Source organism: Peromyscus leucopus, chromosome 15 (assembly GCF_004664715.2).
Source record: "Peromyscus leucopus breed LL Stock chromosome 15, UCI_PerLeu_2.1, whole genome shotgun sequence".
In the NCBI taxonomy this organism is placed as follows: domain Eukaryota; kingdom Metazoa; phylum Chordata; class Mammalia; order Rodentia; family Cricetidae; genus Peromyscus; species Peromyscus leucopus.
Window position 1 is genome coordinate 69,890,677 of NC_051076.1, and position 27,837 is coordinate 69,918,513.

At 53.8% G+C, this 27,837-nt stretch overlaps 1 protein-coding gene across 1 annotated transcript in view; it reads left to right on the forward strand.

The window, feature by feature from the left end:
* Gli2 (GLI family zinc finger 2) overlaps positions 1–27,837 on the forward strand; it is a 237,589-nt gene that overhangs the window by 183,293 nt on the left and 26,459 nt on the right. Inside the window, exons 4-6 of the mRNA XM_028879813.2 lie at positions 15,449–15,651; positions 16,812–16,997; positions 26,980–27,181. Of these exons, the coding sequence (XP_028735646.1) occupies positions 15,449–15,651; positions 16,812–16,997; positions 26,980–27,181 (591 nt within the window). The remainder of the gene's footprint in view (positions 1–15,448; positions 15,652–16,811; positions 16,998–26,979; positions 27,182–27,837) is intronic.

A 27,837-nucleotide genomic window follows, 5' to 3' on the forward strand; every position in this document is an offset into this window, starting at 1 on the left:
GTGCCCCTCCTCTCCACTTCAGCCACATGCTTGGAATTGCATACCTCCTCCCCAAATGCAGGTCCACACGGTGGACCACCCATCAATTACTCGACAGAAGACTTCCCCCTTCTTCTGAGACCTATAAGAAAGGACCTCCACTGTCTGCCTTTTAGTCCTGAACACTCCTCAGAGCTTTTATCTTGCTGCTGTCTGTCTGTCTGTCTGTCTGTCCATGGTGCTAATAATTCTTCTAATAAACTCTTACCAAAACAACAATCCACCTTAGTACCCCCATTGAATGTCAAACCCAAGACCTTTCACTGAGATGATCTTAATAGTGGAATCCACTGAGTGGTCGTTTTCTAACAGCCACAAGCCCACTGATTTGTGTGGCTGTGGTGGCTCAGGCAGAGGAGTGGAGCCAGAGAGCAACCTCTGCTGCTGTTCCTCAAGTGCTTGCCTTTTAAGATGGAGTATCTCATTGGCCTGGAGTACCCCAATAGGCTAATATGGCTGCCCAATGAGCCCTGAAGTTCTGTCTGTCTGTCCCCTGCAACACTGGGATTAAAAATGCACCCCATGAGTTATCCTCCTCTATGGCTCTGTACACCATCATCATCATCATCACCACCACCACCATCATCACCACCACCACCACCACCACCACCACCACCACCACCACCATCACCACCACCACCACCACCATCACCATCATCATCACCACCACCACCACCACCACCATCATCATTACCATCACCACCACCATTATCACCACCACCACCATCACCACCACCACCACCATCACCACCACCACCACCACCACCACCATCATCACCACCACCACCACCATCACCACCATCATCATCATCATCATCACCACCACCACCATTATCACCACCACCACCATCATCATCACCACCATCATCACCACCACCATCACCACCAACACCACCATCACCACCACCACCACCACCACCACCACCACCACCACCACCACCATCACTACCACCACCACTATCATCACCATCATCACCACCACCACCACCATCACCACCATCATCATCATCTTATTCTTTTAAGGCACACAGTCTCTTACTGAACCTGGAGTTCACCATTTCAGCTAGGCTGGCCGGCCAGCAAGTTTCTAGGACCTGCCTGTTTCCATCCCAACATTGGGCTTACAGGCACTTGCCACCACCTCCAGATTGTATGTGGGTACTGGGGAATCCAAAGTCAGTACTCATGTTCACTCAGTAAGCACTTTGTCCACTGAGTCATCTCACTGGCTCCTCAGCTTTTCTGGATGGGGGAGTGGGAGACTGAGGCAGGGTCTGGTTACATAACCCTGGCTGGCCTTGAATTCTGAGGTCTGCCGCCTCTGCCTCCCAATGGTGTGTGTCGCCACCACCCCTTTTTTGTTGAACATGGTCCAGCTCGGGTCCTTATGCTCGAAGGTGAACAACACTTTCCTGACTGGGCCGTCTCACCAACCACTGAGTCAGGATGGAGCAGGAAGTCTATAGGGTAGACTTGGAGGTTATTGTTACTGTGGGTCTCCATGTACCTGTCCAGAAGAGGCTTTATTACAGGCGGGAGGACAGATGTGGTGTGTCTTTAGAAGGGGAGGCTAGCCAGGGCTGGGGCACAGGCAGGTCAGAAATGGGACTAAGGGAGGGGGGAGTCCTCAGAGACTTTGAACATCTGTCCCTCGATGGCCTCAGGAGCAGGGATGATGGGCAAATGTATCAGGGGACCTAGGAGATAGTCATGGATGAAAAACATGGTGAGAACTGCCTGGGGGTCCTATGCTAGCTAATTTTATGTCACCACCAGCTAAAGTCATCCGAGAGGAGGGAACCTCAATTGAGAAAATGCCTCCAAAAGATCCAGCTGTACCCAAGCCTATAGGGAATTTTCTTAATTAGTGATCAGTAGGGGAGGGCCCAGCCCATTATGGGTGGTGCCATCCCTGGTGGTGGTCCTGGGTTCTATAAGAAGGCGAGTTGAGCAAGCCATGGGGAACAGGGTAGTAAGCAGCATCCCTCTGCGGCCTCTGCCTCAGCTCCTGCCTCCAGCTTCCTGCCCTGCTTGAGTCCTGTCCTTTCTGGATACACTGTGATATGGCAGCATAAGCCGAATAAACCCCTTCCCCGCCAACTTGCTTTTGGCAAAGGTCACACTTCTTCCTGTCGCTCGCGTGTGGCAGTATTGTCCCTGAACTTGTAGTGCAACGTCTTGGGTCTGTGGAAAGTACAAGGGGTGGGGACACGTTGGTCGGGGGTTCTCTGTGACACCAGTGGGGACGTGCTCCCAAGATTCCAAAGGAAGGAGAGGAAAAAACCAGCTGAGCCTGGAAACAACCCCACCTGCAATGTCTGCCCTGCCCATTGCCACGGCAAGAAAGGAGCGCTTTGCTCCCCTCCGGGCCTCTGCTCTTAGAACAGCTTTGCAGAGTGTCGGAGGGAATGTGGGACAGTGTGGCAGGGCTGGTCCCCCAGTGAAGAACCGCTCTCCTGGCACACATTGTGCCCTTGAGCGGAAGGTAAGGAATCCATGGTGAGGGTTCAGGACGCTGGTGTCCACCTTGTGAGTCCAGCTCCACTCTGCTCTGGGGTTCCTGAGGCGGCCAGCTGGGACTGCCTTTGGCCTAGAAGAATTTAGAGAAACTGCTCAGTGTGGCAAGTCCCAGTCTGAGCAATCTGGGATGTTTATTTTCCAGAGGGTCTAATGTAGCCTAGGCTAGCCTCAACCTTGCTCTGTACCTGAGGATGATGCTGAGCGTCTGACCCTCCTGCTTCTCCCTCTAGTGAGGAAATTACAGATGTGCACCATCACACCCGATTGGTGCCACACTAGGGATGGAACCCAGGACGTGGTGTATGGCAGGCACCACCTACCAGCTGAGCTCCATGCCAGCCAAAGAAGCTCAGAACCCAGGGTCAGATATTCTGATTTTGCCAGCCCAGCCAGGATGAGGCCTGGGGATCTGCTTATCCCTAGTTTACATAGGTCGGTGTTTAGGGACCTCCCTATTTTATTTATTTATTTTTATATGCAGGAAAAGAAGCCCGGAGCTGTGGGCTGACTTCCTGGATTCACAGGTAGCAATTCAACGGTAGCAATACCACCTCTGAAATGGGAGCGTTAAAATCCCCTGTGCCCGTTCTCTCCCGCTCACCGCTGAGGCCCCACCCCGACCCCGGTTGGCCTGAACTCATTCACATCCCAGCTCGCAGAAGGCATGGAGGGCACGCTGGGGAGAGACTGTGACCCCTCAGAGACCAGTGTCCTGCTGTCCTCCCGTGTCCGGCACCATGCCTGACCTCCATGACTTCCAACCACCCCACATTCCATGTCTGACTACAGCTAACGGCTCCCTGCAGATCACTTGGTCCTGAGTTAAACTTAGTTCGTAGTCTTCGTGGAGGGCAGAAAGGCTCCAGCTGGGGACAGATGGCCCTGGGGTCTAGCTCTCTGTTCGCAGAAAGTCGACACACTGGCTCGCGTGTTAAGGAAGTAGAAGGAGTGCCAGGTGGTGGGACTCCTTACCCAAAGTCCCCCAAGGGAACCATTTTGCAAATGTGAGTTCCCACCTCTCCCCAGCGGGAGCATACGAATGGAGAGGTCAGCCCGCAAATCGGTACACTGTCACTTAAGATGGTCGTTTCTTTGCTGTGACTGTCCTCAGCTAGCCGACTTTCTGATCTGGGGGGGTAGGAAAATGGCTTTTCCAAGGTCATGGTCATTGATAAACACTCACCTGTGACTTACTAGTGTGATCTGGGGCACTGTGACAGTCCTCAGCCATTCGCCAAGGGCAGCAGCTGGGCAGGAATAAATGTGGCTGATTTCTCCGGGGCTCTTGGCCCTCTACCCCAGTGTGTGGCTTGCACTGTGTTAGTTTGTGTGTGTGTCTTGAAGAACTGTCTTCTCCCCAGGAAAATGTGTCCGCCCCATCTCAGAACCCGGTGGAAGGGGACTTTGGAAGGGCGTGTCTGCCTGCTTCCTGGGCTGAGGAGCTAGATGGATTCAGGGTCACCTACCAGGAGCCTTGTCCATCCTCCTTCCTGACATGACTTCCCCCGGCCATGTTGCTCTGTCTGTCTTTGGCTCTCTCTCTCTCTCTCTCTCTCTCTCTCTCTCTCTCTCTCTCCCCCCCCCCCCCCCCGCAATGGCTGACAACTTACTTCCTCCTATCCACTGGTCAGCGGACAGAGGGGGAGTAGAAGCCTAGAACAGGCTGTGTGGACAGTCTGCCGTCGATGGGTGGCACAGCCATAAGGGACTCTCCGGCACGAAGAGACCTTTTGCTCAGCCCAGGTGTGAAGCCAAATCAAGACCTGCTACCATGCAGACGTGGTCATGCTGTCACTCTGCATTCGTAAGACGGAAACTCGAACTCTGGAGGCAGGCTGCCTCTTTCTTAGCATGCCTTCTGGTGTGTTTGACTTCATTGTGGTAGATAACAAGAGCATAACTTGAGAGATTTATTCAAACTTGGGTTTCTGGCTTCAGTCCATGGTCTCTGGCTCCATCGTCATGAGCCTGTGGTGAAGGAGAGACCACTCTTGGCAGGATCCTGTGACAGATCCAGCCTGCCACACAGCAGCCAGGAAACAGAGAGAATTAAGAAGGAGAGAGAGGCAAAGTGGAATTAGGAAATGCTACAGTTGGCTGTGTGCAAGCTGAGGACCTGAATTCAATCCCCTAGAACCCACTTTAAAAAGTCAGTTGTGAGCAGGGCGGTGGTGGCACACACCTTTAATCCCAGCACTCGGGAGGCAGAGCCAGGCAGATCTCTGTGAGTTCGAGGCCAGCCTGGTCTACAGAGCGAGACCCAGGACGGGCTCCAAAACGACACAGAGAAACCCTGTCTCAAAAAACCAAAAACAAAAACAAAAACGTCGTGGTGGTGCACACTAGCAAGCCTAGTACTAGGAAGGCAGATCCGTGGGCCCCACTAGCCAGCTAGTCTAGCCAGCCTGGCAAGCTCTAGGTTCAATGAGCAACCCTGTCTCAAGAAATAAGTGGAGAGTAACTGAGGCAGCCTCCTGATGTGGACCTCCAGACTTCACATGCTTGTGCACATGCCCGAAAACTAACTCTCTCTCTCTCTCTCTCTCTCTCTCTCTCTCTCTCTCTCTCTCTCTCTCTCTCTCTCTCTCCCCAAAGGCATGCCTGTAATGGCCTGCTTCCTTCAAACCAGGCTCTAGCTCCCACCAATGCCATCAGTTATGTATCTATCCCTGGGTTAATTCCTTGATGGTCCATTAATCTGTTGAGGAAAAGCAGAGCCCCCAGGATCCAATCACTTCCCAGGACCTCCCCTCCCCTCAGCAGTTAGCCAGGCCTTTAACACATGTGACTCCAGGGACGTCACAAAATAAAGCTGTAACACATTCCTAGCCCCGCGGCGCAGGTGGGATTTGAACTCCAGGTAGTGTGATCCCTGCCCCCCATCTCCCCCTGCTCTGAGAATGCCAGATCCCCAGCCCAGAAACATGCTCAGTGTCGTGGGATGGACAGCTCATTTATAATGGAATCTGGCCCGTAAAAGTTTAATGAGGAGCTTGTCTGATAAGATGCCTGGTCTTTGATCTTGGTGGATACCAGCTGCTCGTGTAAGAGGCGCTTCCTGGCCTTGGTTTTGGGGAGCAGTGATGGGGTCAGCTGGGGGCAGAAGCCAGTGGGAGCAAAGGTGTAGCCCCGTAGAGGTGGGGCTGCATGGGAGGGAGGGGCGGGTTCCCAGCAGCTGCAGGGGCCGACTTCTGGCCAGGATGTCCTGCAGTATCAGGAAGTGACGCTCTGATCCCTGTCCTACCCCATGAGGTTCTGTTGGACGTTTGCCACTCTGCGCTCTCAGGATGGAGGCAGAAGTGGGCAGGGCTGGGATGTGGATCCTGCTGTGGATTCTCCTTAGAAACAGGGGCTGGCTAGTTAAGGGTGAGCCTCAGTGTGTGCGTGTGTGTGTGTGTGTGTGTGTGTGTGTGTGTGTGTGCGCGCGCGCGTGCGTGCGTGCGTGCGTGTGTGTGTGTGTCTGTGTGTCTGTGTGTCTGTGTATGTGTGTGCACCCTTGTAATGGTTAACATCGTCAGCTTGACAGTATGTAGAATTTCCTAGGAGAAAAACCTCTAGCTGTGTCTGTGAGGGAGTTTCTAGGTTCAGTAATTAAGAAGGCCCGCTCTCTCTCAGCGTGGGTGGTACCCTCGCATGGGCTGGGGTCCTGACTGGATGCAGTGTGCCCAGCTGCCTCAGACACCTTCCCCGCCAGGAAGGACTGCACCCTTAAACCGTGACGCAAGCCTTCCTTCCCACGTCACTCTGTCGGGGGACTTGTCGCGGTGATGTGAAAAGGAACCACACGGCGCTGGCAGGACTCACGTGAGGGTGAGATACGTGAGGTGTTGCGTATGGCATGTGCTGTCGTCTGGGTCTAGATGAGAATGCTGCCCAAAGCCCCTGTTCGAGGCTTGGCCCCCATCCCCGGTGCTGTGGGAAGTGGGGGGAGCTCAGTGAGAGGAAGGGGTCATTGCTGGTGTTGCTCTTGGAAAGGACATTGGGACCTGGCCACCATGAGGTAAAGAAGCTGCCCCATCACCTCCTCTTTGTCCCATGTGAAGTCCTCGGCCACCACAGACACAAATCAACAGGGCTCAGTGCCTGCGGACTTTCTAAACTTTTTAAAAGTGTGTGTGTGTATGTGTTCACGTGTGAGTGGGTTCGTGTGTGTGTGTGTGTGTGTTCACCTGTGAGTGGGTTCGTGTGTGTGTGTGTGTGTGTGTGCATGTCCATGTCCACGTGCAAGCCAGAGGTCAATTCCTCTATCACCATCTACCTTGGCTTTTGAATCAGAGCCTCCCTCTCATGCTCAGAACCCCGAGATTAGGCTAAGCTGCCCCAGGAGTCCACACACCGGGATTACAAGGGTCCACCACCACGACTGCTTTTATTTTAGTAAATGAGTTCGGGGACTCGAACTCTGGTCTTCATTCTTGAGTGACGGGCACTTCAGCAACTGAGCCATCGACCCAGCCCCCAACCTTTTCTTCTTTCTGAGATTCTGGAAAACTGAGTAGCACACTGTGTGTGGAACAGTGCGTGTCACTTGCACGGCTGTATTCATACCTGAGTGTGTACCCATAGACACACACGTCCTGCACACACAGAAAAGGAAGAGAAAGGAGTGGGGGAGGGAGGCAGAGGGTAAGTTGATAGGCTGGGAGTGCTGTGGAGCCTAGCACAGGAAAGCAGGCATGGGGGCCTTTACCAGAAGGGAGGCCTGCCTCCTCTGCCTAACCCAGCCCACAGGGACTGTCTGGATCCCGTGAGGGACAGGCACAGAGCTGCTGAGGAGGGAACCTTCCCCAGGCACGCACTAGTGGGCACTGCCTTTGAGAGAAGGTTTATTTCAGCCCAGGAGGATCAACCCACATTCCACACAGCTCTCGGCAAGACTGAGCTGTCAAGTCTGCCGTGCCTGTCCTCCATCCCTACAGACTCTGCTTTCCTGAAGACATCTTCCTCCTCTTCCTCCCCCTCCCCTTGCCTAGTCACACCCGTGGATTTGACTGTCTAGAAGATTCCCCTCAGCAGTGCGCAGCCAAGGGTGGCTTCTACTGTAGACCAGGACTCCACGTCCCCAGATGGTAGCCAGTGCCCGGGTCCCCTGGAAAGATTGTTCAGCTTGGCGAGTCTCTCCTGGCCTTTTCCCAAGCCCAGCTGTGTCTCTAGCCCCACTACTTGCCTGCAGCAAGTCCGAGGCTATCTTGAGCTCTGGCACCCCACCTCCCAGCACCCCACCTCTCAGCACCCCACCTCTCAGCACCCCACCTCTCAGCACCCCACCTCTCAGCACTTCTCTGCCTGAAAGTCAAGCACCTTGATGCAAAATGTCTCCCTGACAGCTAGCTCTTATCTTTGAACTCTTTATTTTTCTTCTTTTCTGAGGCAACATCTCATGTAGCCCAGGCCAGCATCTAATCCACCCTGTAGCCAAGGATGGTCTTGGCTGCCCGATCCTCCGCCCTCCACAGTGCTGGAGCTGTGGGCGTGTTCTAGCACATCTGAGGTATTTGATGCTAAGGATGGAACCAGTTCTTCATGCACGCTAAGTAAGCACACTCTCCCCACCGAGCTCCATCCCCAGGCCCTCCCTCCAGTAGTTCACACATCTGGAGCTCTGGGTGGGTGAAACAGCAGTGCCTTCCTGCCCTTCTGGCTCTGGGGGGAGCTGAGATAAAGAAAGAGTGTGTGGGTGTGACCAATCTCTGCTAACTGCTGCAGCTGGGTTTTTCAGGACCCCTCTGTATGGCCTTTGTGGCCTCCGGTTTATGACCTCATTTCCCTACACAAACATCAGTGTTTATTTAGTGAGATATCTGCTCTGGGGTCAGCTCCAAGTACTGATTGCTCTACAAGAGCTCTGCTGAGGGGTGGCGGGGAAAGCCAGACTCAACGGGCTCTGGTGAGCATGGGCTCTGTAGCAGGAGTGGGAGCAGTAGGGTCCACTGTGGATGCATGTGCATCTGCATAGAACGAATCCACCAGACAGGGCTGGAGCTAACCAGCAGGGACCCCAAGCAGCACCCGTCATCCTCAGCTCTGGCGGGACACCTGCGTAACAGGAAGACAGCTGCAAACCCCTGGAATGCTCTCTAGTAGCTCATATAAGTTTTTCACTACAGCCCGGCAGCCTCTCCATTCTCCACCCCAGGGTCCTCACCCGCTCAGGCAACCACTGACCAGAGGCCTGGATCCCCACAGCCATCCTTTCTCCAAAATCTGGGTCTGCTAAATACCATGGACAAGCAGATTAGAAAGGTCTGTGGGGACAGACCACAGACTCTGATCCTGTGCCCAGCCTGAGTGGTACAGGAGTGGGTCTGAATCCCAGGGAACCCACCAAAACACCCAGGTTCTTGTGTCCCAGGGCAGTAAACTGGACCAGGAACACGGAGCCAGAAATACAAATAGAGTTTTTAAGAAAGGAAAGGCATCCCGGAGAAAATGGGAGTGGGTTATTATCTTGATTTCTTACCTGTTGCTGTGATGAAATTCCATGACAGAGGCACCGTGGGGGATGAAGGGTTTATTGGGCTCATGTTCCAAGTCCCAGTCCATCGCTGGGGGTCGGGGGGGGGGGGGGAGTCAAGGAGCCAGGAGCCTGAAGCCACTGTCACATTCCATCTGCAGTCAGAAGAAGAGACCACTCTGTCCAAGACAGGTCAGGGGCCCCTGCCTAGGGAATGATGCCACCCACAGTAGGCGGGTCTTCACACATCAGATGTAATCAAGACAGTTCCCCAAAGACATGACCACAGAACAGCCTAATCTTGATAATCCTTCGCTGAAACCTTTCCCAGGTGATTCTAAACTGTGTCAAGTTACAGTTAAAGCCAATCACCTAGCTTAGAGAAAATGCCCAAGAGCACTGGCCAGGAGCCACGTGACCTTGTGTAGGTCATTTACATAGCACCTAACTCACACAATAATTTACCTATTGTGGGCTTTTTTTTTTTTTTTTTTTTTGAGCATGTTCTGTTGGTTGTATGAAGTCCAGGCAGCAAAGGGTTTCCAGTCTTTTCCTGCCTGCTGGCTTCTTTTATTAATACTGATGTTGTTTTTCCCAGTCTCATGTAGCCCAGGCAGACCTCTAACTTCCCATGTAGTCAGGAATGACCTTGAACTCCTGATCATCCAGCCTCCACCTCTGGAGTTCCAGTAAAGGATTGGGGATGAGCTAGAACCTTGGGGGCCCATGTGTCCCACTCCTCGGCCCAATGGCTGTCACTTCTCTGCTGTCTGCAATTTGTCCCCAGTTTCCCTGACGTTTTCTCTTTGGCACACACCTCTAACAGTGCTGCTGACTTGGATGAGAATTTTATAGATTGTGGCTACTCATTTCCCTAACAGTGTATGGTTCAGGTTTTGCTTTGTGGCTCTTTCTATAAATACCACTATGGCAGGCATTTTCTTTGAGAACTTGGATTTCATACTTGACGGTCAGTATTTCATCTACTGTCCCTTCATTCCTTCATTCATTTGTCCAATGTTTGTTGGTTCATTCATTCTTGCTACTCTCCAGCAGTCTGCATCTCCAGGCATCTGGGGTGCGCTTGTGCCTTTCAACATGGCTGCTGGGGCACCCTTGTCCCGTCCTCTGGACATCTTGTGTAGTGGCTTCTGTAATTCACCCGGGGGTTGGAATTTCCGAGTCACAGGGTTCACATTTTCACCCTCCAGGATGGTGCCAGATTTTTGCTAGGTGGCCTTGCCAGCAAGAGCTTCCACCCACGGGGTTGAGCAGCTGAGCCACAGCAGGAGAGCGAGATAGCTTTGTGAGAGTCTGACTCCCAGAACACACATGAAAAGGAAGGAGGGGGGCGACGCTGGGTGTGGCAGCACACGCGTGTAATCCCAGTACCGGGGAGGCAGAAGTAAGGGGATCCCAGCTCCCTGGCAAGCCTGCCTAGCCCAAGCTGAATTCCAGACCAGCAAGAGACACTGCCTCAAAACACCAAGTGGATGATGCCTGAAGAATAACAAAGAATCACACACACACACACACACACACACACACACACACACACACACACACACTTGTTTTTGAGACAGGATCTCTCTCACATTGTAGCTCTGGCTGGCCTAGAACTCTCTATGTAGAACAGGTTGGCTTCAGACTCAAAGCCATCCATCTGCCTGCCTCTACTTCTGCCTCCTGAGTGCTGAGATTAAAGGCATATGCCGCCAAGCCCGACAATATACACATTAAAAAAAAAAGATTTCAACCTTTCCTGGGCCAGAATATAATCCAGAGTAGAGGTTTTGCTTAGGGTTCATGAAGTGCTAGATCCGGCACCACCAAAAACAAATAACGAACCTGCTGGAACTCTGAAATTGCCATTGCCCTGAATACATGTGGTTTTTTTTTTTTTAAATGAGGTGTTTTGGGTTTTTTTTGGAACTTTCCAAGTAGATGTATAGAAAACATAATGAGCAAGCTTGCCAATGTCTAGCTTCCCATACAAAACAAAGCAAAGAAACCCAACAAAACCCAAAGCAACAAAACCCCCTCAGGAAGAAGGAGGAGTGAGCTTTGAGGGGATGTTCTGGGTGCTGGGAGGGCCTAGGCGGCCCGCACAGGCCTGCTGGCTCTGCAGGAGCGGACACAGGCCCTGCCCACTCCGGCAGAGAGGAAAACAGAGAGGCCAGGCAGCAAGGCTGGGCACTGGCGAGTTCATTTCCCTTCTGACAGGTCAGCGGGCCCTGGTGGGGTCCCGAACGAGAAAGAAGACGCCATGGGTGCTGGGATGCAGCTGCTTGTTCCCAGCAGCTTAGCAACAGCATGAGGACACAGGTTCCCTGCTTCTTAGCATGGCCTGCCCATCACAGCACTGTGATCCTGGTGGGTGGCAGGCATCTTGGCCCAGAGGTGGGGCTGGAGCACACAGACCGACAGTCCCCCGGAGCCTACGGCTTGGTGTGTCACGCCGGGTGGTTTCTGCTATGGGGAATCAGTGACCGTGTAATCCCGGTGGCGGCGGGAAGGCACGTTCTGGAGCCCTGTAAGAACAGAGGGGGGGAACACAGGGCTTACACACTCTCCCTTCCCAGAGAACCCCAGCCTGATACGGAGGGCTTCCCATTGTCCTTGGCTGCCACAGAAGGTGCATCCACCTGGACGTGGGTCATCTCCAAAAATAACACATGAGCCCTAGTCTCTGAGAGTCCCATAGTCACTAAAGGGACTGGGATGACGAGGGTGGCACCTCCTGCCCCTCAAGGGCTGACCCCACCCTGGGACAGGATCTTCATCAGCCACAAGTTGGCACAAATCGGGGCCTTAAAGCTGTGGAAATACATTCTTTCCCAGCTCTGGGAATAGGAAGCCACAGGGCAGCCTCACCAGGCTGATGGCAAGATGGCACTGTGCTGTAGAGGCTCACAGAGAACCTGCTCTCCTCTTCTAGCCTCTGGTCCCCTGGCAGTTCCTAGCATTCCTCGATTTGGGACTCTGATCTCTACCTCCAGGTCCCATGGCTCTCTCCATCGTGCTTCCCGACCTCTGAGGAACCTGTGATGACGTCTAGGACTGGCCACTAGCATCATCTCAGACTTTGCCTTTGCCGTGTCTGCCATGTCCCATGCAGTTGACCACAGGTTCCAGGGATGCAGATGTGTATCTGGGAAACGTCCCCAGCTTTCCCCATCCCTTTGGCACATGTTTTTCCTCACCTCCAGTCCATAGACTCATGGCTGTGATGGCTCTTTGCTCATGAAGAGACGGGCACAGAGAAGGCACACAGTTTTCTCCCAGTCACACAGCTCAGAGTAAGCCGAGATAAGCTAAAATGGAACCCAGGTCTTTTGCTATTGTGCCTGCTATTCTCACTGGTCATCTCCATCCATCATCCATCCACCATCCATCCATTCACCATCCATCCATCCATCACCCATCTGTCCATCCATCCACTCACCCATTCCATTTATCCATCATCCATCTATCAACCATCCATCCATCTACTCACCCATTCCATCCATCCATTCATCCATCCATCCATCCATCTATCAACCATCCATCCATCCACTCACCCATTCCACCCATCCATCCATCTATCATCTATCTATCAACCATCTACCCATCCATCAACCATCTACCCATCCATCAACCATCCATCCATCCATCATCCATCTATTTGACACAGTAGCATGGCCTCTAGTGAGCATAGGCTTAGTACTTGGCAAGCAGACCTAGTGGTTGCCTACTCCTGGGCCTGTCCACCCACCAGGGACATAGGACAAGCTTGAGCATGTCACCACCTGTCATTTCCCCCAAGGGAGCCCAGTCATCAGCTAAGCTCAAAATGGGAAAGGCTCCATCTTCCACAGGAGCAGCTCACAGGGTATCCAACCTTGACCTGGACCTGGGAAGCTTCTTGGGCAAGGGGCTTCTGATGTCACTCTTGGGAGAGAAATGAGAGCAGCTGAGAAGTGTGCAGATGAGAAGGTGGCAGCTGGGGTCAGAGTTGCAGCCTGTCTACAGGTCACAGGTCACCCCAGAAGCCAGCCCAGGAGAGGTGTGGGCTGACAGTCAAGAGTCTAGCCTCTCCTTTCCCATCTTCATAGTGGCTCCAGATCATGCAAGGGACCATCAACTCCTAGGGTTTTTAACTTATTGCCTTCACTGGCCCCTCATGATCATGCCAACATCTCTTTGGGTTCCAGTAATCTGTGAGATGGGACATAGGCTTCTGCCTGGCTCTGGCCTCATGGTCCTGTCTCAGCTGCTCTGGGTGGGTTCCTCCCACCCTCTCCCACCCAGGTGCTCAGGTTGAGTCTGGGTGAGTCAGCACGCTGTTCACTTTCCCAGACAGGCATTGCTGGGTGGGGCTCAGCCCCCCACCCCTCCCCCCCACGCCCCCTCCCATTTCCTTCCCCTCCTCTCAATCCATTAGGATGGAACACGTCCATTCCTGCCCCAGGGCTGTTCCAGGCTTCACAGCCCACGCCCTCCCTCCCTTCAGATCCCCATCTGTGAAAACTTTGCTCATGCTCCCAGCCTGAAGCACTCTCAGACAGCCCCTCCAGGAAGACATGGCTGCCGTCATTCTAGCTCCCCGGGGACCCATTACCAAGGGTCTGGGCGTGCTAGCTCAGGCCCAGTCTTGGTACTAGGGTGCACGTGGCCGGCCACGTGGGGTCCTCATCACCTCAACTTCTCCTTTAGTCTCCTGCCAGAACTCCTGTGCTGACATGTGAGAAGGGGGCGTGAGCTGGGCATGTCAGGAGGGTGAGCTGGGTGTGCTCCGCCTGCTGAACTCTGTGTTCCCGTGTTGTTCAATGTGAGACGGGGAAGTACTGGCTAAGCACCTACTAAGCGCCTGGTACAGCTCCTCTACACACTTGCTGTTCACCTGTCTACACCTGCTCATCCATCTACACCCGCACCAGCCCGCAGTCCAGGAACACTCAGCTCTGAGGGGTGTGGTATCAGGCCACACAAGAGTGGCAACAGAGATTTAGGCCCCCATCTGTCCGTCCCCAAAGTCCAAACCCTGCCTACACATGTAGGGGTGGCCTTTTACACACACACACACACACACACACACACACACACACACACACACACACCCCAGGATCCGCTGGAAACCAGCTAAGTGATGCCTCAGAGGGACCACCAGGCAGAGCTGCCGGGGAAAGTGCCAGGGAGGATGCAGTGAGAGGAAGCTTGTGTCTTAGTGAACTGGAAATGCCAGCATGTCCAACTGGACCGCCTGAGGGCAGAGGCTGGCTTCCAGTCTGGCTCTTGGGCGAGACTCATGACTTTCATATGTGTATGTGAGTGAGGATATGCATGTGTATATGTTAGTGTGTGTTCAAGTACCTATGCACGTATGTGCATAGATGTGGAGACCAAGGGGTGGCATCAAGTGTCTTCCTCAACCACTCTGTCTTATTTTTTGAACCCAGCATTTCCCCAGTGGCCCTGGGAGACCAACCTGAGACCCTAGCCGTGTTCTTTGGGAGATGTGGAATAAGTTGGTGAAGGAGCTTCAGTCAGGGAGTCTCTCTCTCTCTCTCTCTCTCTCTCTCTCTCTCTCTCTCTCTCTCTCTCTCTCTCACACACACACACACACACACACACACACACACCTCACACAGAAAAGCTGATCCTGAATCTTGAACTTCTCCTTCACCACTGGCCCCGCGTCTGGGTGATCTGACTGAAGCTAAACATTTGCCCTTGCAGATCCAGCCTTTTGCTCAGCCTGTTTGCCGTGAGCTCTTAGGATCTCATTCCTGGAGCTGGTATTGTCATGGTTGTTGGTCTGTGTCCTGTCCATGTTCCTAGCATGCATGCATTGCCTATGCATTGACATGTGCAGGCACACAGGAGCAGGGCTGCAGCGCACACATGTGGGTCAGCTGAGCCTAGGCCCAGCAAACCCAAGGGGAAGTGCTCAGAGTTCCACTACCGGGACTGTAGCGCTGGCGATGTGAGTGTGCAGCGTCCTTTCTGTGAGTGCGCACAAGCCTCCTGAGTCAGAGCACAACCTCCCAAGTGTCGTTCCTCGGGTGCCTTCCACCTTTGGTGTGAAACAGGGTCTCTACGGGCCTTGAACGTTGCCAGGTAGCAAACCTGGCTAGCCAGTGTGTTCCAGGGGTCTGCCTGTGTCTTCCTGCATCTCAACACGGCTGCAACTACAAGCCCATGCCACCACTCCCGGTTCCTACCACTGTCTCTGGGGATTGGATTTGGATCCTCAGGCTTGCAAGGCAAGCACTTTACCCACAAAGCCCTCTTTCAAACCCCATGGGGCTTCTGGTCCGGGGACCCTGGCTGGGTCTGACTCTAAGCTAGAGACGGCTGAGGGAGGTTGACATGGAGGATCGGCACCTGTCCATGGCGATGGCTTCTCCTCTGCCCCACGGGCCTTTCTGAGAATGTCACCTTTTGTCTCCACAGGCCTCCCACCCTGAGTGGCAGCCCTGTCATCTCAGATATCTCCTTGATCCGACTTTCTCCACACCCCGCCGGCCCCGGGGAATCCCCCTTCGGTGCGCACCACCCCTACGTGAACCCCCATATGGAGCACTACCTCCGGTCTGTACACAGCAGCCCCACACTCTCAATGATCTCTGCAGCCAGGGGCCTCAGCCCTGCTGATGGTAAGTGGTGCTGGAGCAGGAGCAGCAGGGACACTGGGTGACTCGGTGGCTCTGTCCACACAGCCAGGCTGTTGTCCATCATCTTCCAATAACGCGTAAAATTACGATTTCATCAATGGATGGAGCTATTGATTACGTCAAAGCCCTCATGATCCAGTCATTTCCCCAAAGGACCACCTCTGCACATTGCTCTGCGGACCCAAGTTTTCACACATGAGCCACTGAGGGATACCAGACCATAGCAGCCACATCATAGGAACAGACCGCTGCTTGCAACACACCAAAGGCTGCAGAAGCCAGTGTTAAGTAAGGGCTATTGTGTAGGAATATCTCCAGGAACTGAACATCAAAAGGAAGACAGAGCTGAGCTAGCCGCTGCCCGGATCTCTGTTTTCTGTCTCTGTGCCCATCAACACAGATGGTGTCCTAACCCCCAGGGATCCCCTGGAGCTGAGTTACAGGCAGCTGAGGCCCCAACCCCCAGGGACAGACCAGTGACTTTGTGTCAGCTCAGAGGCTTAGAAGGGACCAACCCATTGGATCAGGTTGATTTGAACCAGAAGTGAGCCGTCGTGTAATATAGTGACTCTCTCAGATCTAAATTCTATCCTGGGGGCTGGAGAGACAGCTCAGTTGGCAAGTCTGAGTTCAATCATCCAGAACTCAAGTTTTTAAAAAAAGAAAAGAAACAAAAAGTAGGGCCCAGTGGCAATCCATTGGACTCCCAGCCCTGGGGGGACAGAGACCGATGTCCTCTTGCTGGCCAGTCTAGCAGAATCAGCGAGGTCCAGGTTCAGTGAGAGACCCTGCCTCCAAAAGACAGCAGAGAGCTGCTGAGGAAGACATTTCCCCGTTGAGACTCCAGGCCAGAGGTGAATTTGTTTTTACTTCCTTAAACAGTAAATTCTGGTTTTTTTAGATTTTATTTATGTATTTTCATTCCATGTGTGTGTGCATGCATGTTTGCGTAGGTTCCTCCAGAGGCCTGAAGAGAGTATTAGATCTCCTGGAGCTGGAGTGACGGGTAGCTGTGAGCCACTCACCATGTGTGCTGGGAACGGAACTCAGGCCCTCGGCAACAGCAGTGTGTATGCTTAACTGCCGAGCCCTCCCTTGGAAAGTGAATTCTGACGGTTTCTCTCTCTTCCCTTCTGTGGCAGTGGCCCACGAGCATCTGAAAGAGAGAGGGCTCTTTGGTCTTGCTGCCCCGGCTGCCAACCCTTCAGACTATTACCACCAGATGACCCTCATGGCAAGCCACCCTACACCTTATGGGGACCTGCTAATGCAGAGTGGAGGTGCCGCCAGCGCACCCCATCTCCATGACTACCTCAATCCTGTGGATGGTGAGTCGTTGTCGAGGGAGCACGGAGGGGAAATGGTGTGGGGCGAGGGAGGGTGAGTGGCTGGCTGGCACAAAAAGCAGTCACTCAGTCCCTCTGGAGGCAAGGGACACAAGTGGAAGTCCACACTGCACCCCAACACTGTCGACGCTGCTGCCATGGGGGCTGAGGCTGGGTGGCCAAGAGCCCTGTGGTCATCACAAGGAACAGAACGTACTCACTTAACTTTGGGAAGAATCTGTAGTGGGAGCTGCAGACACCGCCCAGCACCGGGAATTGGTAAACTGAGATGGGTAAACTAGGGATGGAGGCGCATCCTAGGGTAATGGGATGCAACTCCGAGAAAGAGTCAGAGAGTCAGGGAGACAAAGGTGTCCCTCACTAGCTGTGCAGGGGATGCTAATCAAGCACAGAGCTGAAGAGGTCCACCCAATAGCTCAGGGAAGAGCTGTCCCAGCAGAGGATCAGCCTGATGCAAAGGGCCTGAGCTGTGGCTCCTGCTGGGCTCAGGAGACCCGTGTGGTGGGTAGAAATCAAGCAAAAGGCAGGAATGGTGCTGAGGTCGGTGTTCTGGGGTGGGCCGTGCCACCCAGCTGGGGCTTGCTAAAGGCTTTGCTGGAGTGAAATGGGGCTGTGGAGTCATGCTGATCTGAGAACTGAGTCGGGGCAGGCAGCAGTAGACCCCGTCCTTCCGTGAGCCATAGGTGAGTTCCATTCAGGGGGATTACTGGCTAGAGATGTAAGACGCGTTCCCATCTCGGACGTGGACGGGCAGGGAAAGAGGAGCGCAGCACTTACGTTCCTTCTTGCCTCTTTGCTGTGACCGAATATTGGACGCCTCACACCCCCACCCCTAGTAAAAAAAAACAAACAAAAAAAAAACCTGACAGAGGCGCCGTAGGAAGGAAGATTTGTTGCGGCTCACGCTTCAGTCACGGTGGGGAAGGCGTGGTGGCAGGAGCGCGAGGCAGCAGGGCAGGTCACATCCAGTCAAGAAGCAGAGACACGCCGTCTTCTCCTGTGTTCAGTCTGGACCCCAGCCCACAGCACGGTGTGGCTCACAGTCAGGGTGGGTCTTCTCACCTCGGTCGGCACGATCCAGAAAATGCTCCACACACGTGTCTCCTGGATGGTTCTGTACCTTTCCGAGTTGACAACAGTTATAAACCATCCTAAAGAGCCAAGGTCAATGCCAGGTCTAGGATGGGCTGTCGGTGACAAGATGGGGCATGAGCTGGGCTGTTTTACGGGGTGGGAGGTCGGGAGTCTTGGACAGATGAGGTCTGGAGTGCACAGCAGACACCACGCCCTTCCTTCTCACCGGAAGCCACCCTTGTGGCTGCTCTCACAGAGTGCCGTAGCCCCCTGACCGCGAGCCCCTGGGTCGGCATGCAGCCCCTGCCCGTGGGAAAGACACCGAAGCTCAGTACCATTGTCCCCTCCGTCCAGACTCCGTTCCACCTAGCAACCCTAGAGCTGTCCAAGGGCGCGGGGCTGCAAGCTAAGCAGAGTGGAAACCGTCAGGAACTAGACTGGTGGCACCTTCAGGCAGCTCTCCTCTGGCCCTGCCAGGAGCAGCTTCTTCATGCCACAGTGGCACGTAGTGGGGGAGACAGACCTGCCACAGAGAGGCCATCTGGTCCTGCAGGGCAGCAGGTTGGAAACGGGCTGTGGCAGCTGTTTAGAGGCCGCCGAGGCTGCGAGATTCAGGGTGGGCCCGTAGCATCCAGGCCTCCGCTCACACCCTAGGCCCCACTCCTGGGCTCCCGGCCACATCCACCGCTGCAGCTCTGCTCGGTGTCCTTCTCCACTTGTCCAGTTGAGCTATCTCTTTACAGAGGTGGGACTGAAAGTGTTCCTTCTCCAGGAAGTCTTTCCAGACGCTTCCTGCCTCCTCTGGTTTGTCCTGCTTCTCTGAGACTTAAAGACACCCCGCTCCCCACCACCACTACACATGCAAGGTCAAGTTTCTGTCCATGCCTGCCGTTCCCTGATGGGAGGCTGCTGAGTGCCAAAGTAATGCTGCCAACATTCAGTCTAGTGTCTGTCCCACCCTTCAGTGCCTTCCCCAAGAAGGTGTTGGGTCCAGGATTCAGCACAGTGTAGGACGTCTGTGGGGCTCCTTTCCCATCCTTTCCCACAGCAGGGAGTGAGGTCAGGGATTAGGGAGGGTGCATCTGGGACACAGTGTTTTCCAGTGTTGCAAACCCAGCCACAGCAGCAGGAGGGAGGAGGCAGGTGCTGAGGTCAAGTGCAGAGTCATGCCCACATGCCAGCTTCCGCCGCTCTGGGCAGCCTCCCTCCAAGGGCTAGCGCAGAAACATGGACATCACTGGCAAGTGGACAGATGCATTGATGCCGTGGCGAGGGGACCGAGTTGAGCAGATGTGCCCACACAGCAGGAGAGGCAGAACTGGGCAGCGAGGCGTCACACTGTGGCTGCGCTCCTGAGCGCCTGCCGGGGTGTGCACCTCCATGCACTGCCATGCATGCAACGGACAGAGAAATGACAGTGTTTCTCCTGCGGCTAGAGTTAGGACCTTGCTTAGGATGAGCAAACACGTCCTCTAGGTGGAGTTCTAAGCCTAGCTCTCTGAGCTGGGCCACAATGCCCCCTTGCCAGTTCCTGAGCTCTCTCCTTGAGAAGGCAGCTGGGCAGCTGGGTTTGGAGTCGGCACAGAGCAGCAGGGCAGGAGGCAGAAGGGAGCCAGCACTGATACCTTGGGACCTAGCGAGGAGGCAGCAGGGGGGACCAGGGTCAGCCTCTGCTGTCCCCACCTTCTCTGGGATAGCTAGGTCTAGAGATATCAGTAAGTGGGACACGATGTTTATATGCCAAGTGGATGAAGCTAACTGAGGATTATGCAGTAAATGTAGAATAAAGGTAAATGTGGTCTACTGGCTGGCATCCACTGGGTGCTCAATTAATGCTAGGAGTGACCTCTGACTACCAGTATCCCTTTACCTCCTTCCAATCCACCCTCATCTCCAGGAGTCCACCTCTTAGCTGTCATCACCCCCTCCCACATGGAGTATCTGCCTGGGTCATAGGCCACTCTGGGCATCATGTCCTCATCACCTCCCAAGTGTGCTCGGTGTGGCTTGTCCCCTCTCCCCACAGCACTGCACTTACCAGAGTTATCAGGGCCAGAGTCTGGGCCCCGGCAGCAATAACAAGCCCAGCTCAGCAGTCCATCCTCAATAGGCCAACTAAACAGATTAGTAATAGTGAAAAGTAGAGAAGGATCTGTTCACTGTGGCCACACTGGGAAGAGGAACAAAGAGGACCAGTGGACACACACACACACACACACACACACACACACACACACACACACACTCCATCTTCAGGGTTTAAATAGGAAGTTTAAGTTTAAATGGAGCGTGAGAGGTATACATAGCTAAGCGGTCCTGGTCAACGTGGGATCTATCCATTAAACATTCCCTGCAAGATGTTCTGACAAGTTGTCAGAACTGTGCGAACTCTTTCTGGGAGACAAGCTCACCCTCAGGCTGGCCCCCGGTTTCAGCCCTTCCCTTCTTCCAGTGTGAGCTTCCTGGGGGAAATTCCACTTAGCCGTGGGACCCGACACAAGCGTCTCTTGAGGGAGTCTTCTTTCCTGCAGCCTCATTGCTGCCTCCCAGAGCAGGTCCCCTGGTGCCCCCTGCTCTGCTTGTCCGTGGTGGCATGCCAGAGGGCTTGCGAGCTGTGCACCTCCAAAGTCATCCCAGGCACCAAGCCCTGGGCGCCTGAGGCACCGGGGGAGCTCCAGGCACCCAACTCTAGCTGACCGGGATGTCTTTCACATAAGACAGCCAGCCTTGCTGGTGGACCGGGCGGCTCACAGCCTGTAAGACCTGCTGAGTCAGCAGAGCGGCCGGCACAGGAGCCCTGGGAGAGAATGACGTAGGCTTATTCGTGCAGAAGCCACTGGAGTGGGCAGGGGAGCTGGGGCCGGCTGTGGGTGGCTTAGAAGGGGTTGCAGACACTATGCTCTCCAGGACATCCAGCACTGGCTGCGTCTGGGGCCCGGGCATGTCTAAGAAACAGGATGATCGGGGCTGGAGGAGCTCACGGGCCGGGAACACCCACCTCCAAGGGCACCAGCCCTTGCTGTAGCTTACCACAGCCACCTACCTCTCCACTGCCGTGTTAAGGTCCTGAGCAGGATTGGAATGGCAGGTGGTAGCTGGGGAGGGTTGGGGGACAGAATATGAACAGCCAGCTACTTCTTTCTCCTGGTTCCTAATCTGTCACAACCCAAGAAAACCATACCAATCCGTAAGGATGTTCTGTTTTTCCTGTTCATCTTACTCAGTTGGGAGTTTCCAAGCAGATTCACTCTTTATTTTTCACTCAGGTTGGAACCTAGGGCCTCGCACATGCTAAATGCCAACCCCACCACTGAGCTAGGCTCAGACTTTTCTTTCCTTTTTTTCTTCAATTTTGTATTTTGTTTATTTGTTGTGTGTGCGTGAGCATGCATGCCACAGTGCTCATATGGGAATTGGTTTTCTCGTCACATCATGTGGGACAGAGGGATGGAACTCCAGTCCTCAGACTTGGCAGCAAGCACCTCCAGCTGATGCACCATCTCGGATCTACCTCAGCCCTTTCCAAACTAGTGGGAGACAGAGCTTCGATCTTTGCTTCAGATTTTTATAGTATATGGGACATTTCCACTCAGCTCAGTACCTGTGCAGATAGTCTGCTGTGTTTCTGAAAGATGCTAAATAAGCCCCGCCCCACCCAACCTGCTCCATGGCATCCCCCAACCCCATCCTCCTCCTCCTCCCCTCAAGTGGACCTTGTGAGCCAGGGCAGTTGGATCTTTTGACCAAGTTCCTTTGTGCCCAGTGTTCCTGCAGAAGAAATGGCGTCACACACACACACACACACACACACACACACACACACACACACGCCCCGTGCACGCGCGTGCAGTCAAAGGCTGTTTGCTCAGCATGCCTCCTGGGTAGGTTTCTCTACTGCTATGATAAAGTACTGATCAAAACCAACCTGTTGGAGAAAGGGTTTATTTCATCTTAGAACTTCCAGTCACCGAAGGAAGCCAGGGTAGGAGCTCAAGGCAGCAATCTGGAGGCAAGAACCGAAGCAGAGACCATGGCGGACACTGCTCACTGGCTTGTTCCCCTTGGCTTGCTCAGTTTGAATTTTTAGACCACCCAGGACCACCTGCCAAGGGGTGGCACCACCCACAGTGACCTGGCCCTTCCCACATCAATCATCAATCAAGAAAATGCCCCCACAGGCTCTCCTACAACCAGGCTTTGGAGACAATCTCTCATTTGAGGTTTCTTCTTCCCAGAGGAGGCCAGTTTGTGTCAAGTTCACAAAACAAAACCATAACCATCACAGCCAGTATCACATACCAGGTCAGGTTCTAGGCACTAGGCATGAGGCTGAACACCACATCAAGTTCTGCCCCCGAAGAGCTCTCCGCCGGTCTGGCCAGGCGCCAGGCTGCCTTTCGTAAGCACGCCAATGCAGGTCCTGACCTGACCTGACCCAGCCCCTTACTGTCTCCTCTCTCAGCTCTTGCCTTCATGTCTGGAGACAGGGCACCCGGCAGAGAAGAGAACATTCCAGAGGCTTTGTGTATCCTACAGAGGCATGGCGGCAGGATCTGCCAGACTGTGAGGCAATCTGAGGAGAAGGCTGGTTGGCCCTCAGCCCTCAGATCCTCCTCCAGCTCTCCCATACCTGCAACGTGGTTTTTCCTTAGTTAAGTACCCAATGCACGACAGTACATTTAACATTCATAACTGACTTAACTTTGGGGATTAAATAAACAGTTCCTAAAATGGAACTTTTTCCTGTAGCCCAGCCTGGCCTTGAACTCACTATGTAGCTGAGGATGACCTTGAACTTCTGATCCTCCTGCCTCTACCTCCCAGGTGCTAAAATTACAGGCCTGTACCACCATCACACCGATTTATGTGGTGCTGGATGCAGAACCCAGGGCTTCAAACTTGATAGACAAGCTCTCCCCCAAGTGAGCTACATCCCCACCCCCTAGAACTTCACATTTTTTTTCCTGAAGGGGTGAACTTGATCATCAGCTGAAGAGATTGTCTGTGTCTGAGAACTCACAATAGCTTCTCGTGGGTTTTGTGGGCACCCCACACGGGGCACACTTTAGGTGGTCAGAAAGAGAGCAAGGCCTCTGACAGTCCAGACACCAATGCTGCCCACCTTCCTCCCTGGGCCACAGTGAGGGCGGGCCCGGGGAGAAGAGGCTGTGTGTGCTGCAGGTGCCTCTCCTCCGTGTCCTTTCTTCTCCTGCCTGGTTTTTAGCAGGAAGACTAGGCGCTGAGCCCCTGAGAAGAGAACAGAACTAGCCTCGAATCCAAAGTCATCCCTTCCTCTGCTGGTGGCTCTGCAGAGAGAGCGAGTCCAGCCCTGGTCCCTGGCCCCCAGCATGGGACTTTCTCACACCAGGCTGCTGATATTGGTACTGTGACCATGCCAGCAGTCAGAACCTACCCCCCCCATCACCCCAAGAAGATTGAAGTGTCCTGATTGAAGTACTGTCTGCTCGTGGCCCTATAACTCCTCCGCTGCGTGTTTTATTGTCATATCGGCACTAATTTGACTGGGATGTCACCTCCATCCTGATGCTCATTCTTTATGCAGGCTGCGGAGGGGGAGGCTCAGAAGCCGATGGCATTGATCTCACAGGGGAGAGGCAGACATGGCTGGGGCCTCAGGGGACTGACTGATTCCAGCAGGGAGTCCAGGCCCAGCCTGGGACAGAGAGGAGCCTGAGGCTGAGGAGAGCAAAGTGCGTGTCTCACAGACTGCTGAGTACAGGCTGCATGTGAGCTGGGTCAGAGAGGCCGTTTGGTGAACCTGAGTTGACCAGGATACAAAGGCGCTAACTGTCCTTGTTCTGTAACTTAGGTAGGAAGACAGTGGCCTCTACCTAGGTCCTCGGCTCTGTGATTCCTCCATGTGAAAGCTGGGGCCTTTGGTCAGTGAAGTGTAAGCAGAGTACTTGGGCTGAATTCCTCAGAACACAACCTAAGAGTGAGCCCAGGAAAGACCTGGGCCAGCTGTAATGGATTACACCTGTAATCCCAGCGCTTAGAAGATGTAAGTGGAAGAATCAGGAGTTCAAGGCCACACCTGGCTACATCAGACCCTGCCTCAAAAAAGGAATAAAAGTGGGGGGGGGGGATGTGGTAGGGAAGATTTGGCCTATTCAGCAAAAGGTTTGGCCTTGAACATATGAGGACATGAGTTCAAATTCCCAGGTGACTGCACCTGTAACCCCACAGTGGACACGGCAGGAGTGACCTCACCTCTAACCCCAGCAGTAGACACGGGAGGGGTGACCACACCTGTAACCCCAGCAGTGAACATGACAGGGGTGACCTCACCTGTAACCCTAGCAGTGGGAGGCAAGAGGATCCCTGAAAGCTTGGAGGCCAGCCAGCTTAGCCGAATCGGTGGGCCCAGGCCAAAGAACCAGCTGTCTCAAAAAATATCAGTGTTGACATGGTCTCCCTGCATACTCATGTATATGTACACATGCTCACATATGTGACCATATACAAGGAGGATAGGAGGGGAGATGGAAGGGGAGGGGAGAGGGAAGAGGTGGGATTAGAAGGGGAGGGGTGGGAAGGGGAGCTAATGGGTGAGACAGAGTCCGAGATAGGTGGGGACAGGAACTGGCCACATCAGGCATCTTCTGAGGGAGAGCAGGCCAGTGGCCGGTCACTCGGTGGCCAGTGTTAGGACAGGCAGCAACCACAGATGAATGGCTGCTGGGAGCGCCCCGGTCCCCAGACATAAATCACGGGAAAAGCACGGGAAATGAGTGCCAGGCTTTTCTTCCTATTTAGTGATTTATCAAGGGAAGAGACGCGTTAATAAACACATTTCCCTCGAGGGCCAGGAATAACAGAGATGAATACCACTGTCAGTTTTGGCCTGCTTCCTCTTGTTAGGGGCACCCGAGAGGGTGGGAGTCAGAGTGTTAGCAGCGAAATCTCCTTTTGAAAAATATATGACGACGACGACGACGAGCTGTGGCGATAGCCCCGTCAAGGAAACTGCTTGCCTTGCAAGCCTGGAGCCCTGAGTTCCGTTCCCTGGGAGCCCTGTGCGGAAGGGTATGCTGGCGCATCCTCCCAAAGGTGGAGACAGGTTGATACCTGGGATTTGGTACCCACCCCCACCCCCCAGCCTAGCTTACTTGGTGAGTTCTAGGCCTGTCTAAAAAAGATGGAGGCTCCTGAGAATGTCTTCTGGACTGTACACACACACACACACACACACACACACACACACACACACACACACGCACACGCACACGCACACGCGCACACACATAAACACACATGCCAAAAGAAAATAATGTGCCAAAGACTACATGAATCTTCCTTGAGCAGATGCTAGATCCTTTGCGTCTCCTCATGTTCCACTTAGTTCATAGCAAAGTCTGGGGGAGGACCTCCTTTTGCACCTAGCTTTGAGGTAAGGATCATCAAAGCATGGAATGGCGTACTCAGAGAATGCCCCGACGGAAGCCTACGGGGTGAAAGTGTTATAGGTCTCACTGCCACAGGCTTGGGCATCTTCTCTAGACTTTGGCTCTTTATCATACACTGTCAGCCCACTCTGCCTGTCCACACAGGCCCGCTCACCCCTTGAGGGATCCCTGGGCATTAGTCATTTCACCCAGGCGTGTGGACAGGGTCACAGGTAGCTTGGAGCTCTGTGTGGCTTCACAACAGCCTGTACAGCACACCATCTTGCCTTTGTTAGAGGGAGGCTGGGAACGGTTGTGTGATATCCTGCACAGCATTCGGGCAGCTGGGGAAGGTTGTGTGATATCCTGCACAGCATTCGGGCAGTTGGGGAAGGTCGTGTGATATCCTGCACAGCATTCGGGCAGCTGGGGAAGGTTGTGTGATATCCTGCACAGCATTCGGGCAGTACCAGGGCTGCTGCAAGCAGCATCTCCAGCCGAGGCCTATGAAGGCCCAGAGTCCCAGATGGAGGCCAGCCAGGCAGCGAGGCCATGCTCCTCACAGGTATCTAAAAAGGTGAAGACACACCCCAGCATTCACCTTATTTTGCTACAGGCTAGGCCACCCATCAGCTAACTTCACATCTTATGGCAGCCCCGAAGGCTGTCACTACCGTAAGACCCCATCGTGGGGCAGTAAAGAAACTTTAGTGACCCGAGTCATCCAGTGATGTCAGAGTATTTCTGGCCACTGCTGTCCAGGGAGAGATTCAGAATTCTTCAGCAGGTGAAGGAGGGAGAGCAGACTGGAGCCTGGAGTGCCAGGAGCCTGTGTGTGTGTGTGTGTGTGTGTGTGTGTGTGTGTGTGTGTATGTGTGTGTGTGTATATGTGTGTGTGTGTGTATGTGTGTGTGTATGTGTGTGTGTGTCTCTCTGTGTGTGTGTGTGTGTCTCTGTGTGTGTGTGTCTATGTGTGCTAGTATACACACATACAGGAGTGGCCTATGTACCTACATGCAGAGATATATGTGTGCATGCTCAGGAGGTATAAACATTCCAAACAACACATTCCCACAGCTTAGGTGGCTCAGAGCTGAGGGTCCCCAAGGGTGAGCACATCTGTGTGCCACACGGCCTCTCCCCATTGCCCTTCCTCTGACTCCTTGGTCCCTCACAGCATCCTTTCCAGTAGGTTCCTAGAAGCCAGCCAGAAGCCAAGTATCACTCTAAGACAGCAGCGGAGCAGCCATCCAGCCTCTGTTTAGCAAGGTTTCTCCAGGGTGCAGGGAATTCTGGTGCAATACCATCTGCAACAAAGCCCGTGACCCTGTGGCGCGTAACTGTTCACTCCCCTGCCCATGAGAACCTCTTCAGTGTTGAAGATGAGCCTATCACCACCACACCACAGCACGGAGAAATCATGGACACTGATGATGTGGGTGGAAATCGGTGGTACTAACATGTCTTTCCTTGGCTGTCCACAGCGTCGCGATTCTCTAGTCCACGAGTGACCCCCCGCCTGAGCCGCAAGCGGGCGCTCTCCATCTCCCCACTCTCAGACGCCAGCCTCGACCTGCAGCGCATGATCCGGACCTCTCCCAACTCGCTGGTAGCTTATATCAACAACTCCAGGAGCAGCTCAGCAGCCAGCGGCTCCTATGGACATCTGTCGGCCGGTGCCCTCAGGTGAGCCCCGACAGCACGTGGGGGTAAGAACTGGGAGCTGGGCTGGGGCCACATGGCAGAATGTGGCCTTTCGGGTAGAGCTTTCTACTGGAGAAAGACAGAAATTAACACCAGTGTCTCAACACACTAGCAACTATGTTGATAATTCAAAATCAACAGTGAGGCTGGGGATGTGGCTTTTTGGTAGAGGCCCTGACTGACATGCACGAAGCCCTGGGTTCCGTCCCCAGCACTGTATAAAACCAGGCGGTGGTGGCACATGCCAGTAATCAGGACACAGCAGCAGAGGGATCAGAAGTTCAAAACCACTGGCTACTAGTGAGTTCGAGGACAGCCTGGGCTACAAGAGGTCTTATATGTAAACAACAACAAATCAATAGTGACACAGAGAGTTCATGCCAACCCTGGGGTACATCCTTACATGGTAAACCTGTCATCAGGGGTTCCACCATGGCATCAGAGGGAGCCAAGGTCAAATGTGGCCTTCTTAGGAGCTGGGGACATGACATAGTGGGTAGAAACAGTAGCCACACGAGTGTAAGTGTTGTTTGAATCCTCAGAACGCATGTCAAAAGCCAGGCATGTAGCCCAAGTATCCATAGTCAGCACTCCTGTGGAGGGATGGAGGTGGAGACAGGAGGGTCCCTAGAGGCTCA